At 36.7% G+C, this 20,726-nt stretch overlaps 1 protein-coding gene across 8 annotated transcripts; it reads right to left on the reverse strand.

Annotated features, from left to right (window-relative positions):
- Positions 1–785: 785 nt before the first annotated feature.
- On the reverse strand, positions 786–18,917 carry mapk8a (mitogen-activated protein kinase 8a). Of its 8 annotated transcripts, none has more exons than XR_007186799.1 (13): positions 18,673–18,890; positions 16,894–17,062; positions 16,667–16,796; positions 16,494–16,552; positions 16,183–16,321; positions 12,548–12,713; positions 10,629–10,700; positions 10,214–10,396; positions 9,748–9,872; positions 6,006–6,069; positions 5,158–5,235; positions 4,445–4,641; positions 786–1,955 (listed from the first exon to the last, which is right to left on the reverse strand). XR_007186799.1 is itself a non-coding variant. In XM_048205253.1 (13 exons), exons 2-12 carry the CDS (start codon positions 17,013–17,015, stop codon positions 4,496–4,498), a joined length of 1,209 nt encoding a protein of 402 aa, XP_048061210.1. In that variant the 5' UTR covers positions 17,016–17,062; positions 18,673–18,891; the 3' UTR covers positions 786–1,955; positions 4,470–4,495. The 8 variants fall into 8 exon arrangements, 7 of the variants coding, with proteins under 7 accessions (XP_048061210.1, XP_048061207.1, XP_048061206.1 ...); XM_048205253.1 differs by having other exon boundaries at positions 4,470–4,566; positions 18,673–18,891; XM_048205250.1 differs by having other exon boundaries at positions 4,470–4,641.
- Between the last annotated feature and the right edge of the window lie 1,809 nt (positions 18,918–20,726).

Genomic DNA, 20,726 nt, shown 5'->3' on the forward strand with positions numbered 1-20,726 from the left:
ACGTGTGTCTATATCGTCCTAATGCGCGATACACCTACATCACCACAATTTGTTTGGGAGGGTTTCAAGACAAATCATCTGCTCTCATCCAAAAACAAACTCCATCATTTTCAGTTGTCAGACATGACTGGAACTTCAAACGGGACCGGCTTCTGTGGTCAGATGAAACTAAAAAATTAGCTTTTTGGCAGCAAACCCACCAGATGGGTTTGGTGCACACAGGAATATAAAAGTACCCCATTGTGTATGATTAAATATACTGCTGGATCTTTAATGTCGTGGGCCTATTTTTTGCTGGAGATCCTGGACATTTTATCAAATACCAACAAATAATAAATTAAAACTTGACAGCATCTGCTAGAAATCACATAAATGATGTTTTATTAACAAAATTTTAATAACTTTTGTTAATGCTTTAAAAAGCGTACGTTTACCATATTCAATATGCTATATGTGTAAACAAAGCCTAAACAAATCTGTTCGTCAAAGCGATCACAATCGCAATCTCTTCAGAAGACAAATGGATTTCCACTAATTTCTTTTGAAATGGTGGAAGAAACTTTCAGAAATCTCTCAGGATTCTTTTAAAAGTAAGTCTTACTGGGTTGGAACAACATGAAGGTAAGTATATGATGAGCAAATTTAAATTTTTTGGGTGAACTAACACTTTAAAGTGTTTGGTATGAAAGCAGCAATGGTTTTCATAGTCCATAGTTCACTGTGAAAAAAGATAAGGTTTAGTATAACGTCAATGAGGACAAAAACAAAAAACACACACAAGCAAAACCGTTTTCCAACTGTTTATTTCCATTTTTCCAGTTATGATGTTAACAGTTGAAGTTCAGTGCATTCTAATGAGGTGGTAATCTGCTAACCCTAATATAAAACAACTGCATCAGTTTGTGAAGTCTAATAAACCCAGCACCATGATCTTATGGTTCTTGTACAGTGTTTTGGACTTAAAAATCAAACGCTAAGCAGGTCATGCAAGATACCGCCCACTGTTGAAACTGGGGAAGAAAACTTTTCCTCTCCATTTTTATCATTCTCTTTTCTTTTTCTCAAAACAGCAAAACATGGACAAAATTCCTTCCAAACATTTGCTGAAATAAATAGAGTCTGAAATAAGATGGTTCATTGTTCAGCTTTGAGAGTTACTGCACACAAGCTGAAGAAAACAAAAAACAGTCTAGATGAAACGAGGACACGCACTCGTTGAATTGTATACACATACATACATACAGTACATTCTCACAGGTTCACACTTACAAACTATATAGACACTTGTTCACTCCTATTCTTCTAAATAAATAAATAAAATGAAATAAAGTTTACAGTAATACTTGTAAAATGTGAGCTGTATGGTGTCAGTGTGAGGTAGTTCAGACTCGACCTTCAAACGGCTCTTGTGTTTCATGCCTAAAACATCACATGTTGAGAAGCTTTTGCTTTTTGCAGTTACAGTAGGTTCAGGTTTCCCATGCAAGTATGCAGGGCTTAATATCATTGCCACTGTTAAGAGCACTTAAAAAAAAATTACAATAATCATAATATAAAGTAATAGCAAAATATTTAGTTTTTTTTTCTACCCTGTGCACAGGTAAATAAATCCAATGGGCTAAACCCCAGGTCAACAACATTCAGATTCCCACTTTTTACTCTACAACTTCAACGTTATCTCTCATGTTCACATTCAAAGGCAAATGTAAAAGAAACCCACTTCCCTGATATATCTTAATCTTATCAAATAATTCATGGCGCTCCACAGTATTCAATGTCACGAGTTACAGTTCACATAGGGTGAATTGAGGTTGATTGGGAAACCTTTTCCAAGTAATCTCAATGGCAAAAAGTTTCCCAATCACCCTGAATTCACCCTACTGTACATACAGTAGGTCAATTCAGTAGGTCCCGTTCATTTACAGCACATCACATGCCATTAAAGACCTTCCAACCTGATGGGGGAAACAAAAAACAATAAGCATAAAAACAATCTAGAGATAAATTATTTCCAAATTTGGTTCATTTCACTGTTATACAAAAATAAGTAGCTTAATAACTCTAATGGAATATGCTAGAAATGAACCAGTGCAGACATTTTTGTTGGTGTTCCAAATAATAATAATAATAGTAATAATAATAATAAAATAATTGGAAACCATTTGTTCTACCAGCTCAGAACAAACCTTGTTATGGGCTGTAAAAATATTAGATAAAAACTGCAAAATCTAATATTGATACAATCCCAGCTACATTTGTGGTCAGAAATATTGGCATCCTTGGTAAATATGATCAAAGGCAGCTGTGAAAATAAATCTCCATTGTTTGAAATGCATTAAAAAAAATCTAACCTTTTATTGAAGTAAAACTAATGAATGTGGCCACACTGATACTTGTTGGCCACAAAAATTGGTACCCCTAGAAAAATATATCTGAAATGGTATATTCCCCTTCATATTTACAATTTTTAGCACACCAGGGTGATTTGGAACATGAAATTATCCAGCCATGACTTCCTGTTTTTTTTTTTATACCAGGAGTATAAAACACAAAGGCCAAATTCCCTTAGTCATCCATCACAATGAGTAAAACCAAAGAATATAGTTCTGATGTGCAGCAAAAGATTGTTGAGCTTCACAAAATAGAAAGTGGTTGTAAAAAAATAGCTAAAGCATTGAAAATTCCCATTTCCATCATCAGGGCAATAATTAAGTTCCAATCAACATTAAATGTTACTAATCTGCCTGGAAGAGGACGCGTGTCTGTATTAACGTGCTAATGTCCTAATGCGCGATGAGGAGGAAAATTTGAGTGGCCAAAGACTCTCCAAGGATCACAGCTGGAGAAATGCAAAAAATAGTTGAGTCTTGGGGTCACAGAGCCAAAATCAAACAGGACCTACATCAGTTGTTTGGGAGGGTTTCAAGACAAATCATCTGCTCTCATTCAAAAACAAACTCCAGCATTTTCAGTTGTCAGACACGACTGGAACTTCAAACGGGACCGGCTTCTGTGGTCAGATGAAACTAAAAAATTAGCTGTTTGGAAGCAAACCCACCAGATGGGTTTGGTGCACACAGGAATATAAAAGTACCCCATTGTGTATGATTAAATATACTGCTTGATCTTTAATGTCGTGGGCCTATTTTTTTCTGGAGATCCTGGACATTTTATCAAATACCAACAAATAATAAATTAAAACTTGACAGCCTCTGCTAGAAATCATATAATGGGCTGTGGTTGGATCTTTCATCAATGATCCAAAACAAAAATGGGTCACTGAACACAAAATGAAGCTTCTGCAATGGCCATTTCAGTCCCCTGACCTGAACCCTATAGAAAACTGAAAAGGAGAGTGTATCAACATGGACTTTGGAATCTGAAGGATCTGTAGAGATTCTCTATGAAGGAATGGTCTCTGATCTCCTGTCAGGTGTTCTCCAAAATCATCAGGCATTATAGGAGACAACTCAGAGCTGTTATCTTGGCAAAAGGATGTTGCAAAAAGTATGGAATAAAAGGCTGCCATTAATTGTCACCAATGTGTATTAGAGAAAAAGATTTATTTCATAATGAGATTTTCCCCCATTTTCAATTGTTTTACTTCAATGAAAGGTTAGGGCTCACCGGCTTCGTTATTCTTATTTACCAAGGGTGCCAATAATTCTGAACAGGACAGTAATTAAGTGCAATGCTTGTTCTATATGCAGATTTTGAAGGGGTAAAATGAATTTAAATAATTAAACAATAAAAAGGTGCTGAAATTCTAGGTAACTAAGACTAGAACAAGAACTAGAACACCAGAGACATATGCGCAAGCACGTCATATATCACAGTCTACCAGGAAATTAACCAGCAGCAAAGTATTCATGAAAAACAGAACAGCCTGTTAAAATAAATCAATGTACATATAAAAATATTTTTTCGATGTTGTGAGTTATTATATCTAAATGAAACTGTACAAAATTTAAATAAAATGTGCTGTGCACAAAGATGGAAAACATGACCCAGAAAAAGCCACCTCAGGCAAGTTGTCAAAATGTACTTAAATAACTATGTTGATATCAATTTGTGCAACATCGTTATGTCCATTTTAAAATACTAAAATTGAAAATCTAAAGATTTTCATATCCCAGGTGACCAAGAAAATTATACATTGACCAGGGAAAAAAATAAAATAAAAATAAAGATCAAAATAAATTAATTTGAGAAAATATATTCACAATTCAATCTTTACAGATTACCTTCCAAAATCACTCTACGACAACATGACAAAATACTCTAAATGTAGCTTATAAAAGAAGAGTCTTGTTAAGGAGTTCACTATCATTGGCTAAGCCTGTTAGGGCTGTTGCTAAAAAGATAAAATTGTATAGTCATTTACAGCATCTAGAGCAGAACTCAAAAAAGCCATACCCGACCCGAAATAATGTATTAGACTGGCCTAAATCTGATACCATGCCACACACAGAGAAACTCCAGGGGAAGGTGATAGTCATCTGCAGCAGCTCAGGGGTCCCGCAGAGGCCTCCAGGCTGCTGTCCGTGTCCGAGGCCACGGTGGGCTCTGTGGACATGGAGGAGACGTCGTTAATAGAGGAGGAGGAGGAGGGCTGGGGTGAACCGTTGATCACTGCTGCACCTGTGCTATGTGAAATACAACAGTCAGTTAGATTACCCGCACGTGATGTGTGATTATATGCAGATGGGGGCAGATGCGGGGCTCGACAATAAGGGCTGCCTGATGGCCCAAGGCAAGCGTGAAAGATGCTTGGGACAGGTGACAAAATTGTCTGCGTCATCATGGAAGTTTATCATTTGCACAAGTCTTGCCAATTTAAACATCCAAGTGATTGTCTCAAATCTATATTGGTTAGGCTAGAAATTGGAATCGAGAAATGCAATGTTTTACTGGTATCTAATATTTTGGTGTCATGTCAACAATTTTATTTATCAATTTTTTGAGGTGGGGCCACTGAAAATGTTGGCTGGGCAAGAACAATTTATATCACTGGCTTGACTGGGCCATTAGAATGAATCCTTAGCATTGAGCCCTGAGATGGTTTATAAAAAAAAAAAAAAAAAAAAAAAAAACTAAATCAACATAAGCAAATTGTTCTTAGACTTAATTAGACTCAGAGAAACTCATCTAACTAACCTAGCGGGGAGGGCTGACCTCGAATGACACCATTCTTCACCCGTTCTTCCCAATCCAGCACTTCTTTATAGATCAGCTCTGATGAGAAAAAACAAAGAAAGAACAATTAGAAATAATAGACAAAAGAGTGAGGCTACTGATTGCCAACTACAGTGAAGCCATTTAATGGAATGAAACTTTATAAATATATTTATAAACCATAAGGATTTCAGTTTGGTTAAATTTAATTAAACAGATAAGTAAATAAAACAAGAAAATAATACAAAATAATCAACTTGGAAACATGGTGATGAACAGTGACATTAAATTACATACTTGGAAGGAAAAAAGCAGAATTTAAATAAAAGTGAATTGTTTGTTTGACTGAATCGTTTATTGTATCGTATAACCCTCCAAATGAACAGATTCACTAAAATCAGACTTCACAACACTTTTAGGAACTTGTGAGGGTTAGAAAAATTAACTTCTCTTTGAAAATTTGGAATAGGTATGCTGAGCGACTGTCATACAGCTAAAAAATTCCAGATGAGTTTTATTGTTACTTTTAGTTAGTTACTCCCCAACACTGGATAGATGAACGAAGTCATGGAAACTGGCAAGGTTTATATTCAACAGCACATGCTCCTCTCCATGAGTTGAAAGAAATATCAATCTTTCTAATTTAAGCAACTGCCGTCAGACATTTAAACACGCTGAGGAGCTTATTAACACTATTCAATCAGGTGACCGTTGCAGACAAGATTTCGACCGCGTGTGCAGCAGGCAAATGATGTACGTTCTCAATCTCTGGCACTTTCCTTTGCATCGAATTTCACTCAGTGAACTTTAAAGTTAGAAAAACAAACCACCTTTCCACTCCTCCACTGTGTGTTCCCTCTCATCAAGCTGTTTGTCTGTGATCAGAGGAGGTGGCTGAAGAAAGAAAGATAAGCATACATAATTATACTGGTGAGAAAAACAATCAATGTGATAAATTCAGGGTCAGTTAGTTTGAAAGAAAATTCATATTTTTACACTGCAAGAATGTATTAAATTGATCAATAGTGACAGTAAAGACATTTATAATGTTACAAAATATATATATTTCAAACAAATTCTGCTCTTTTGAACTTTAAATTCATCAGAGAATCCTGAAAAAATGTATCACGTTTTCCACAACAATATTAAGCAGCACGACTGTTTTCAACACTTATAATAATAAGAAATGTTTCTTGAGTAGCAAACCACCATATTAGAGTGATTTCTGAAGGATCATGTGACACTGAAGACTGCAGTAATGACGCTGAAAATTCAGCTTAGCCATTACAGGAATAATAACAGATAGGATTTTTTTTTTTTTTTTTGCCGATTGTTAAACAACCATTGGCCAATGCCGATATAGATATAACTTTTAGCATTAATTAAAAAAGTTTAAAAACGCATGCATTAAGGTAATTAATCAAAATAATGATTAAATTATTCATCCTAAATCCGATATGCTAATGGTTTTAAATTGATCAAAAATCGGCTAAACCACATCCAATATTTTGATCAAATAAATGCAGCCTTGTTGAGCATTATAAACCTTTTAAAATGGCAGTGTATATTAAATAAACTTAGCAATTAAAAAAAAACAACAACAACACATCAAGTATAAAATTTTCAAACAAATACTTATTTATATTTATAAAATTTATAAAAGCTTATCAATAAAAATAAACCTATATTTGGTCCCAAATTAGCAATCCATTTATTCTGGCACAGTTGTATAATATATATATATTTATTTATTTACTTTTATTTTTTAAAATAAGTTTTTCAAATTTATTGCTAGGAAAAAAAAAATGAAATGTTAAATGGAACACTTTTTAATCAGAGAATAGCATCAAGTCAGTTAAACTCCTGGGATACTGATCTGGGGTGCGTTTCCCGAAAGCATCGTTGGTGAACCATGGTCGTAAGTCCCATTGAACTCTATTGGTAACGACGGAACTTGCGACCATAGTTCACTTTGGGAAACGCACCCCTGGTCAGTTAAGTAGCAGATGTGGTTGTTAATCAGTTTCAGCTGCTATGGTGTCAATGAAATTAACAACAGGTGCACTAGATAGGGAACAATGAGACGACCCCCAAAACAGGAATGGTTTTACAGGTGGAAGCCATTGACATTTTTTTCCCTACTCATCTTTTCTGACTGATTTTCACTAGTTTTGCATTTGGCTAGGGTCAGTGTTACTACTGGTAGCATGAGGTGATACCTGGACACTACAGAGGTTGCAAAGGCAGTCCAACTCTTCCAGGATGGCACATCAATATGTGCCATTGCCAGAAGGTTTGCTGCATCTCCCAGCACAGTCTCAAGAGCATGGAGGAGATTCCAGGAGACAGGCAGTTACTCTAGGAGAGCAGGACCGGTATCTGCTCCATTGTGCAAGGAGGAACAGGATGAGCACTGCCAGAACCCTATAAAATGACCTCCAACAGGACACTGGTGTGAATGTCTCTGACCAAACAATCAGAAACAGACTTCATGAGGGTGGCCTGAGGGCCCGACATCCTCTAGTGTGCAGTGGAGCTCAATTGGCATTTGCCATTGAACACCAGAATTGGTAGGCCCGCCACTGGCGCCCTGTGCTTTTCACAGATGATAGCAGGTTCACCCTGAGCACGTGACAGACGTGAAAGGGTCTGGAGAAGCCGTGGAGAACATTATGCTGCCTGTAACATCGTTCAGCATGACCGGTTTTGGTGGTGGGTCAGTGATGGTCTGGGGAGGCATATTCATGGAGGGACGCACAGACCTCTACAGGCTAGACAATGGCACCCTGACTGCCATTAGGTATCGGGATGAAATCCTTGGACCCATTGTCAGACCCTACGCTGGTGCAGTGGGTCCTGGGTTCCTCCTGGTGCACGACAATGTCTGGCCTCATGTGGTGAGAGTTTGCAGGCAGCTCCTGGAAGATATAGGAATTGATACCATTGAATGGCCCCCACGCTCGCCTGACCTAAATCCAATAGAACACCTCTGGGTCATCATGTTTCGGTCCATCCGACGATGCCAGGTTGCACCTCATACTGTCCAGGAGCTCAGTGATGCCCTGGTCCAGATCTGGGAGGAAACACTCCAGGACACTATCCGTTGTCTCATTAGGAGCGTGCCCTGACGTTGTCAGGCAGGCATACAAGCAAGTGGGGGCCATACAAACTACTGAGTATCATTTAAAGGTGCCCTAGATTCAAAAATTGAATTTACCTCAGCATAGTTAAATAACAAGAGTTCAGTACATGGAAAAGACATACATTGAGTCTCAAACTCCATTGTTTCCTCCTTCTTATATAAATCTCATTTGTTTAAACGACCTCTGAAGAACAGGCAAATCTCAACATAACACAGACTGTTACGTAACAGTCGGGGTGTACGCCCCAATATTTGCATAATGCCAGCCCATGTTCCCAACATTATGAAAGGCATTAGACAAGGGCAGCCAGTTAACGTCTGGATGTGCACAGCTGAATCAACAGACTAGGTAAGCAAGCAAGAACAATAGCAAAAAATGGCAGATGGAGCAATAATAACTGACATGATCCATGATAACATGATATTTTTAGTGATATTTGTAAATCGTCTTTCTAAATGTTTCGTTAGCATGTTGCTAATGTACTGTTAAATGTGGTTAAAGTTACCATCGTTTCTTACTGTATTCACGGAGACAAGAGCTGTCGCCATTTTCATTTTTAAACACTTGCAGTCTGTATAATTCATAAACACAACTTCATTCTTTATAAATCTCTCCAACAGTGTAGCATTAGCCGTTAGCCACGGAGGACAGCCTCAAATTCACTCAGAATAAAACGTTAACATCCAAATAAATACTTTACTCACATAATTCGAAGCATGCATACAGCATGCATGACGAACATCTTGTAAAGATCCATTTGAGGGTTATATTAGCTGTGTTAACTTTGTAAATGCGCTGTAATATAGTCGACAGCTCGTGTGGCAGGGAGCACGCGAATTAAAGGGGCGGCGCTGCCTAAATCGGTGCATTGTTAATGATGCCCCAAAATAGGCAGTTAAACAAATTAATTTAAAAAAATCTATGGGGTATTTTGAGCTGAAACTTCACAGACACATTCAGGAGACACCTTAGACTTATATTACATCTTGTGAAAAAGCATTCTTGGGCACCTTTAAGTTGCTGCAATGAAATTTCAGCAAAATGGACTAGCCTGCTGCATAATTTTTTCACTTTGATTTTTGGGGTGTCTTTGAATTCAGTCCTCTGTAGGTTGATAATTTCCATTTCCATCAAACGATGTGACATCCTTTCATTCCTAACACATTAACCAGTCCATATCAGTATAGATATCCAGCATGATATTTTCCCCATTGAGATCTGATGGGTTTTCCAAGAGCATTTAGACAAATAGTTTTGGTTAAAGGGTTTCAAAATTACAACCCTTAGTTTGACTATTTGGGAAGAAAAAAATCCACACTAATTATGTAGACTATTCAAAAGTGCAAGGACTTGAAATCACAATGAGCTTGCATGTGTACTTAACAGCAATAGATTGGTACTTGGTGTGTGTGAATGCGCATAAGCTCACCGCTTCCACTTCAGCTGGGTCGTACCACACATTAATGTAGGGGTGCTGAAGAGCTTCATCCACAGAGATTCGTTTAGATGCATCTATCACCAGCATTTTAGACAGCAGGTCCCGCGCCTGGCTCGCTGCATAACAAATTACATCCAGTACAAAGAGTTAATGGTGTTTCTGAGGTTCTCAAGTGGCTTGACATGTCACCTCGACCACACAGCAGATTATTCAGGCCACTTCACTGTGAATGCACTGGAAATTAGAATTGCAAAATAGGTTGTTTTTGTTCTGCAAATATGTGTGTCAGTTGAGTGATGGATGAAATATTTAATTTTCTGAGGCATTTAAATACTACACTGACACAATAAGAACATTTTAACATTCCCATTTACAAGCGGCAAATGCACTGCTGCCCAATTAAGTACAAAAATGCTAGAGAAAAATGGCACACATTTAAACCTTTAGGTAGACGTACCTTTCAGTTTGTTGTGTTCTGAATCAGCAGGGAACAGGACGTCAGGAAACAGCTTCTCAAAGCTGTATCCGGTGTACCGTGGCCTGTTCTCCACGTAGGTCCGCACAGACTGGTTGAGTTTCATCAGGAACTCCTGGGATGGTGTTCCCAGCTGCTCTATGACTTTGTTCCACTGATCAATATCTTCAGACATTAGAAGGTTAAGAAAAGTATTAACAGGCCTACAATATCTAAAATGATCTTCTTGCAGGCTTTCCACAGATCTTTTACTTTGCACCAATTCATTTTGAAGGCCTATGCTAAATCTATTTAATCCTAAAAACCATAGTGTACTATGGAAAAACAATGTATTGTGTGTAACAGAGAGAAGGGATGACCATGGAATGGATGACACACGATAGACATGTAAGGATACGATCTGAACCTGGAAACAACACACTACCTCTGACCATTTCAGCCATGATACAGCCAACAGACCACACATCCACTGAAAAATGAAATGAAAGTGAAATTAGCATGCAACACAGAGCTAAAAAAAGGAGGCAAAATGACGAAATGAAGATGAATCAAATCAGATGGCAAGAAAATCGATGTGCGTCATGCAGGAGCTGTCATGTCTAGCAGGGAAAGTCAGTGAAGATGGAGCACAGACGTAACAGAATGATCATCGCAAAACTATAAATAAACCGGAAACAAGCTTTATAAAGCATCACGGGCCCAACCATTTACACTCATGTTTTGACTCACAATGGTGATTCATCAGCTGATTATGATGGAGGAAAAGCATTGGCAATATTACAGATTTAGATTTAATATTACCATACACATTACAGAATATTATTTTCACAGAGAATACATCAAAATCCTGACGTAAGCCTTTTGGGACGACACTATAATGTGTTCTCAAACAGTTTGGGAGTCTAAAATTTTTTTTTTTTTTTGAAGACTTTTATGATCACCAAGGCTGCATTAAAATACAGTAAAATGAGTAATTTTGTTAAATATTATTAGAAAGTTAAAATAACTGTTTTCTATTTTAATTTTCAGCATTATTACTCTGGTCTTCAGTGTTACATGAGCCTTTAGAAATCATTCTAATATGCTGATTTAGTGATGAAAAAAAAAAATCTTATTGACCCCAAGCTTGTGAACAGTAATGAACACCACAGAGAGTACAAAACCTTAAAATCTAATAAGCTCATAAATGCAATGCAATGACTTAGTATGAAACTAAAACAATGTCAGACCTTTATCACAAGAGCAGAGAATAAAACACAACAGCTAGAATGCCTGAATTAATGTCAAAACGACTAGTTCCAATTAATGTGCAAGTGTGTTTAGTGCCACATGAAAATAAAAAAAAAGAATAATGTTGAGAATAAATCTCATAATACGCATAATGTTATGATTTTATTCTCTTTTATTCTTTGTTTCTTTACCATGACACTGAAACACATACCAATGAGAAACGACCAGTAAATGAAAAATTAGTTGCGAATCTAAAAATCCAAACTAACCCTTAAACATATGATGTTTAATATGTATAACCGTATTAATACGGTTGAATATGATACAGAAAGTCAACTGGAGAGTCAAAACTGCCCTTCGTAGAAGTAAATATGAGTGAAATGCAAAAGAAAGAGCGATAACCAAAACACAACCAACCAATGTTTGATGAACACACAGCATGCATAACAAAGAACACAATATATAAGAACCTTCATACATATTTATGCCAAATTAGCGAGGGACTATACGTACATCTCATTCAATATATGCCGCATGACTCTTCTTTGTGAGAATAATACAGTTTCTCAAAAGGACAACAGACAATCTGAGAGTCAGTGATGCATTTTTGTACTTTTGCGGCTCAAGGATACAGTCCCTCCCTGGAAAAAGGATTTTGTGACGGACCATTTCTGCCAAAATGCAGCCCACAGACCAAATGTCCACTAAGCATGTGCAGCGGAGGGAAAGAGAGAAAACGGTTAAGCAGGAAGTCAGGGGGTGTTAGTATTTTTGTTCTGTTGCATAAGAGCTTGTTTTATTCATTACGGTTTGGGTAAGAAATGAATGAGCACACCAAGCCATTGTCTACTCATCACACACAAAACAGGCTTCACATTATATCAAAGACAGAACAAAAAAGAATTAATTCCCAGCAAATTGTATGTCTTGTAACACGTTTTGGTGCTGAAACCACAAAGCTATTAGTGCAAGGAAAGCATTAGAGAGACATATAAATTGAAACCTGCAACACGAGGATGATATTGGCAGTTAAGCATGCATAGGATGTGCCAACTAGGCATTCTGTAGCTTGTCAGCAGCACTGACCATTGGCTTGATATCCCATTCCCAGGATGACTTCAGGGGCTCTGTAGTAACGTGTCACCACATATGGTGTCATCAGCAGACCCGTAGCTGCTGTCCTAGCCAGACCGAAATCCAGGATCTTCAGGGTACAGTCTGACTTTACCACGATGTTGCTGGGTTTTAGATCCTAAAGAATAATAGGACAGAATATTAGCCAATGGTGCAGTTTTTTGCATTCTCACTTATAGCCTTTGCTTGCTTTAATATGCATTAAAAGTGTATTATGGTCCAAAAGTCTGAGATGACAATTTTTTTTTCAGGATTTTGAAAAATGAAAATAAAAGTTGTGACACACTACCATTGTACCAATGGTTTGGGATTGGTAAGAGTTTTTGAAAGAAATCTATTCACACCAATGCTGCATTTTTTGATAAAAGTAAAATTGTAAAATATTTTGACAATTTATAATAACCGTTTTCTATTTTAATATATTTTAAAATGTAATTTATTCTTGTGATTGTAAAGCTGTATTTTCAGCATCGTTACTCCAGTCATCAGTCACATGATCCTTCAGAAATCATTCTAATATGCTGATTTGGTGCTCAAGTAATATTTATTATTATTATCCATGTTGTGCTGCTTAATATTTTTGTAGAAATCGTGACATTCGTTCAGGATTTTTTGCTGAATAGAAAGTTTAAAAGTACAAACCCGATTCCAAAAAAGTTGGGACACTGTACAAATTGTGAATAAAAACAGAATGCAATGATGTGGAAGTTTCAAATTTCAATATTTTATTCAGAATACAACATAGATGACATATCAAATGTTTAAACTGAGAAAATGTATCATTTTAAGGGAAAAATAAGTTGATTTTAAATTTCATGGCATCAACACATCTCAAAAAAGTTGGGACAAGGCCATGTTTACCACTGTGTGGCATCCCTTCTTTTTATAACAGTCTGCAAACGTCTGGGGACTGAGGAAATAAGTTGCTCAAGTTTAGGAATAGGAATGTTGTCCCATTCTTGTCTAATACAGGCTTCTAGTTACTCAACTGTCTTAGGTCTTCTTTGTCGCATCTTCCTCTTTATGATGCTCCAAATGTTTTCTATGGGTGAAAGATCTGGACTGCAGGCTGGCCATTTCAATACCCGGATCCTTCTACGCAGCCATGATGTTGTAATTGATGCAGTATGTGGTCTGGCATTGTCATGTTGGAAAATGCAAGGTCTTCCCTGAAAGAGACGACATCTGGATGGGAGCATATGTTGTTCTAGATCTTGGATATACCTTTCAGCATTGACGGTGCCTTTCCAGATGTGTAAGCTGCCCATGCCACACACACTCATGCAACCCCATACCATCAGAGATGCAGGCTTCTGAACTGAGCGCTGATAACAACTTGGGTTGTCCTTGGGACAACTTGGGTTGTCCTTGTCCTCTTTAGTCCGGATGACATGGCATCCCAGTTTTCCAAAAAGAACTTCAAATTTTGATTTGTCTGACCACAGAACAGTTTTCCATTTTAAATGAGCCTTGGCCCAGAGAAAATTCCTGCGCTTCTGGATCATGTTTAGATATGGCTTCTTTTTTGACCTATAGAGTTTTAGCCGGCAACGGCGAATGGCACGGTGGATTGTGTTCACCGACAATGTTTTCTGGAAGTATTCCTGAGCCCATTAGGGCTGGGCGATACATCGCATGTGATTGTCACGCGCATTTCGTCAGTAAAGCCGGTTCCCTGATTACCGCTAAATCACCATCACCTGCTTTCAAATGGAGCGGCATTTAATAAACAGAACCGTAGATCACTGATAAGCTACGCAATATCGCGTTCATTATCGCAGATGAATCGCCTTCGATAATGAACGCGATATTGCGTAGCTTATCAGTGAACTACGGCTCTGTCTATTAAATGCCGCTACATTTGAAAGCAGGTGATGGTGATTTAGCGGTAATCAGGGAACCGGCTTTACTGACGAAATGCGCGTGACAATTGCATGCGATATATCGCCCAGCCCTAGAACCCATGTTGTGATTTCGATTACAATAGCATTCCTGTATGTGAAGCAGTGCCGTCTAAGGGCCCGAAAATCACGGGCATCCAGTATGGTTTTCCGGCCTTGACCCTTACGCACAGAGATTGTTCCAGATTCTCTGAATCTTTGGATGATATTATGCACTGTAGATGATGATAACTTCACACTCTTTGCAATTTTTTCTCTGAGAAACTCCTTTCTGATATTGCTCCACTATTTTTCGCCGCAGCATTGGGGGAATTGGTGATCCTCTGCCCATCTTGACTTCTGAGAGACACTGCCACTCTGAGAGGCTCTTTTTATACCCAATCATGTTGCCAATTGACCTAATAAGTTGCAAACTGGAGCTCCAGCTGTTCCTTATATGTACATTTAACTTTTCCGGCCTCTTATTGCTACCTGTCCCAACTTTTTTGGAATGTGTAGCTCTCATGAAATCCACAATAAGCCAATATTTGGCATGACATTTCAAAATGTCTCACTTTCAACATTTGATGTGTTATCTATATTCTATTGTGAATAAAATATAAGTTTATGACATTTGTAAATTATTGCATTCCTTTTTCATTCACAATTTGTACACTGTCCCAACTTTTTTGGAATCGGGTTTGTACCATTTATTTGAAATAGAAATTCAAGTCAATATTTTTCAAATCTATTTTTCACTCAAAACGTTATGCTGATAATATATTGTAAATACAAATATGTTATTAAATTAGAAAAATGGAAAACAGAAGCAGATTTTTTTGGACCAGTGGCAGCAGCATTTAACATTAACATTCATTGGTGAATGTAAATGTAAAAAAATGTGATGCTTTTTCCAAAAATCAAAGAATAATTGTAAATAAACTGCCGTATAGCGGTTATAAGCTGTGTACGCTTTAGAAAGGCTTTTATATGTCAGCTACAGTATTGATTATTTTAGGTTTCACTTATAGTCCTGTCTAACTGAAAATTAACCAGCAAAACAGATATATTTCCAGAGGCTAAAGTGAATGAAACTAATGTTCTGTACTCCATTTTCAACAAACAAATCTTTCCACATCATTAACCTTGAAAAAGATTTTCCTTCAATGTTTCTCCGGTTTCTCATCACCTATCAGTTGATCTGTCAGAGTGAAACCATTTTTATTCATTTAATGCTTGATTATTCATAGTTGCGAATGTAATTTGCATATTTAATGTTTAAAGGTTTCTGTATATAAGACATGACCTTGTGCATTAAGACAAGATTTATTTTATTACATCCATAGTATCATAAAGGTCTCCGGTCATATCTGTGCAAAAAGCAGTACACCGTATTAGACAGAGGTAAAGTCAAGGTGAAACAGGACTATAGGACAGTGATGTTTACTGAGGATCACTTGATCGCTTCCCTCCTGTCGCCTCTCAACACGTCCCTGCCTCAACAGCGCAATGCAGTCCACAGCAGCAGCTGCAGTCAGGCAGTCAGGCAGGCAGAGGTCTGGCTTTTTGTAATCAGCCCAGGGGATGAAACCCCTCCCCCTCCCTCACCTTAACTGATTATTAAGCTTTTTGCCGTCAGTGCAACCTTGGCTGCGTACGGCAGCCTTTTTGTTTAGGCAGACAGGCTTTAGGCTAAAGAGCACCGACCCTGTGGATGATTCCCGCCGAGTGGAGGTGTTTTATTCCACACAGCATCTGGTACAGCAGATAGGACAGCCGCTCGTGGTCCAGCTCCATCTGAATGACTTGGCAGAGGTTGGCGTCCATCAGCTCCATTACTAGGTAACTGTCGTTGGGGAAGGGGCGGGAAGGGGAGGGACAAAAAAAGAGGGTGTGATGGGGGGGTAAGAGAGAGCAGAGAAGAAGGGGAGGGGTGTGTGTGGATGTGAGAGAGCATTAGCGGGGTATCAGCTGGGGTCTGGTGTTTTTAACTGTATAAATACACAATATATACTCACACATCTTGGAATTCTTCTAATGTTTTTTGTGGTGTAAAAACATTTAAGAGCCCTATTATCTGGGAATGAAAAAGACAAGCATATCTATTAGAGCGCTTATGCCCTGCTGGATGCTGGATAAATGTTTCCCATTGCATGCAACATGCACCCATTTTGTCGTGATGATGACTTACATTTTTATGGTTGACACACTTCATGAGCACCAGCTCTCTGTATGCGCGTTTGGCATGAGTCTGATTCTGAAAAGGCCGGCTGAGTTTCTTTATAGCCACATTTCGCTCAAGGTTGTGGTCATACGCTGAGCTAAAAGATAAAAGGATGGATGCATGAAAGAGATGAAAAGATGTGACGAATGTGTAACGTCCTTGATTCGAGGTGGAATATGAGCTCTAGAACGTACCAGACTATTCCCTGAGCACCCGAGCCAATGGGTCTTAGATTCTGATACCGCTTCAACACTGTGAATGTCGAATCACCCACATCTACGCTGTAGAATTCTTTTTCTCGCTTATTTTTGTTCATGGTGAAGTCGATGTCCTAGCATCCGAACGAGGCAGACTTTTACAAACCTAGACCATAAAAATAAAACAAAATGCATTGCATTGCAATACTGCAATTGTTGTGATAATAGCAGAATAAGTTGAAAGGACAGCACAGAGTGGTCTCAAACCTCTTTTTGGCTCTGGGCTTATCTCTGTGCCATCAAAAAGAAAATAACTAGAGCATACAGCTGTTAGAAATATACACACACACACATAAAAAGGGGACTCGCATGCCACCAAAGAGTAGGGCAGTTTCCTAATAGCTCTTAACCGGAGTTAAAACAGCAGGACTAACAGCATGACCCAGATTCACAGAAAAATGCTTCCACATTTTTTGTTGTTTTTGCAAATGGCATAATATCAGGGATATTTTTGTCTGACATGTCACAGTACATTAAAAGTAACAATTCACTGTGATGAGAGGAAGTAGCGCTGAGTAAGTCTGGACACAAAAGCATGAAAAAAATTTTTTTTTGGATCCATAAGAGCAGAGAGAGACTTTTGCCAAGATTAGATTCTGGAAAAGCCTAGATCAGGAGTCTGTGGTTGTAACCTTGTACAATCAAGCAAGTAAAAAAAAGAAAGAAAAATATACAGGCCAATGTTTAACTGTAAATTTAAACAACAAATTGAATGCTTATGATAGAATATTAATGAATGATTACATTGTAGAATCAGGCATGCACCCAAACAAACTAGTTAATCAATTAACACAATTTCTAATTTAATCAGATCATAATAAATGTTAAGGCTAATAACTACTCAACACAACATTCCCAAAGAGAATAATTTCAAACCACGAGTATTATAATACACCACAATAGAAATGAATGAATAGAAACTACCTTCAATTAATGGAAATCATTCAGCTCTAATGTGATATCAAAGTGAATTAATTAGAAATAAAATATTCAGGGCAGCCTTCCTGGTGAAAAGTAAAAATGAATCACAAGTGAATGTTGGCTAAAAAAATAAAACCTTGTATAGAGATATCATCTTAACTAGAAGTTTCTACAATATGACAAGCTCTGAATAAGATACAAACTTTAGTCATGTGTTAATGCCACCAAACTTTAGCGGTCTTTTTTTTTTTTGTCTTTGTTTCATTACTAATAATGACAATTTTACTCAAACACACAGATCTAATGAGCAAATTCTGTCAATCAGGAATTAATCAGCCTATTGCCAATTCATTTAAAATTGACATTTAAACGTTTATAATTCAGGATACATACTGTCATGACAGTACAGGCCTGTAAGATTTATAAAATAAATAGTGATGAGGGTTTTTTTTGCCTTGGATAGAGATCAGTTTACATGCTAAATCATGCGTCATTCAACCTACATTCATATATATGTTACTGATTAAACTATATCCAGAATACACACACAAGGTATAGTGTGGTTACAGCGGGCAAAGCGCGCAGCTTGACAAATAGCATTGTAAGCGATCTCACCTAACCCACAGAGCCCGGCTCATTTATTAGTCGCTATGTTTAAAAGCCTCATCATTCAAAACAGCGACATTGTCGTATTACAGTTTCAAAGGGAAGAAAATGAGCTGTGATGTGTGCAGACACCCTCCCCCACTGCGAAACAATACCACGTATTAAAACCACCTTAAAACGCTCACTTACCTGCTACGATTGAAATAAAAACACTCGCTGTATCCTAAATGCCTCTTAAATACTCGGGCTCTTCAGAAATTATGTGGTGAAGTCTCTATCGATTATTAATAGCGCTTATTCTGCTGCTGGATTCGATAACATGACCTCACCGTATTGAAAGCGCTTTCTTCCACTGGCAGCAGGCCTCGCGTGCACTGCGGACGACATGCGCTCTACGTCACCAAACCCCCACGCGCTTCCGTGCCATCACGCCGGTCTATTCATAGATAGGTTTTCTTTCTTTCTTTCTTTCTTTCTTTCTTTCTTTCTTTCTTTCTTTCTTTGTCTGTTTGTCTATCTCTCAATCTACAGGCAAATTCCAAAGACAATCTAGTATCTGATTAGGATCCACAGTTACAAGATATTGATCTGAATTCTGTTGTGCATAATTTTAAGGATATAGATATAGATATATAGATAGAAACTTTAAAATATTCTTAAAATGTGAAAATCCATTGTAATATATAAATATATATATATATAAAATTTGGAACCACTAAGATTTTTAATGTTTTTAAAAGAAGTTTCGTCTGCTCACCAAGGCTACATTTAGCTATTTAATTAAAAATACAGTAAAAAACAGTAATATTGTGAAATATTATTACAATTTAAAATAACTGTTTTCTATTTGAATATATTTCACAAAGTAATTTATTCCTGTGATGGCAAAGCTGAATTTTCAGCATCATTACTCCAGTCTTCAGTGTCACATGATCCTTCAGAAATCATTCTAATATGCTGATCTGCTGCTCAAGAAACATTTAATGTGTACAATTGTACAAAATATTTGTGTACAATATTTTTTTTCAGGATTATTTGATGAATAGAAAGTTCAAAAGAACAGTGTTTATCTGAAATCTAATCTTTTGTAACATTATAAATGTCTTTACTGCCACTTTTGATTGATTTAATGCATCCTTGCTGAATAAAAGTATTCATTTCTTTAATTTCTTTTCAAAAAAATAAAAATAAAAATTCTTACTGACCCCAAACTTTTGAACGGTAGTGTATAATGCTACAGAAGCTTTGTATTTCAGATAAATGCTGTTCTTTTGAACTTTCTATTCATCAAGGAATCCTGAAAAAAAAAGTACACAAATGTTTTCAACATTGAAAATAATCATAAATGTTTTTTGAGCAGCAAATCAGCATATTAGAATGATTTCTGAAGGATCATGTGACACTGAAGACTGGAGTAACGATGCTGAAAATTCAGCTTTGCATCACAGGAATAAATTACTTTGTCAAATATATTTAAATAGTACACAGTTATTTTAAATTGTAATAATATTTCACAATATTACTGTTTTTTACTGTATTTTTAATTAAATAAATGTAGCCTTGGTGAGCAGACGAAACTTATTTTAAAAACTTTAAAAATCTTAGTGGTTCCAAACTTTTGGACTGTACTGTATATATACATATACATATATATATATATATATATATATATATATATATATATATATATATATATATATATCTATATGGGAAAAGGGTAGGCTAAATTGATCAATATATCCTTAAAATTATGCAGATGGAACTTAGATTCATATATATATATGAATATGAATCTATGTTCCATCTGCATAATTTTAAGGATATATTGATCAATTTAGCCTACCCTTTTCCCATATATATATATATATATATATATATATATATATATATATATATGATGCAAAAGCCTCTAAGTGCCATCTGAAAATTTCTTCTAAAATGAGCATTTTTATTTCACTTTAATGCCAGGTCCTTTTCATTGCTATTAAAGTGAAATAACTGAACATAAACACACAAGCTTTATAAAAATGCTTATTTTAAGAACATTATATATATATATATATATATATATATATATATATATATGAAGAGTTTCGTTGCAAAACGAGATAACTCCGTTTTTAAAATTTTTGTCAAAACATGTTTATTATTATGTTATCATGTTATTATTTTGTTTTATGGTGCTACTTAGCTGTATTTTTTAAGTTATGAAGGTTTAAATCAAAACAAACTAACTGCAGTTG

This window comes from Megalobrama amblycephala, linkage group LG10, assembly GCF_018812025.1.
Source record: "Megalobrama amblycephala isolate DHTTF-2021 linkage group LG10, ASM1881202v1, whole genome shotgun sequence".
Lineage (NCBI taxonomy): Eukaryota > Metazoa > Chordata > Actinopteri > Cypriniformes > Xenocyprididae > Megalobrama > Megalobrama amblycephala.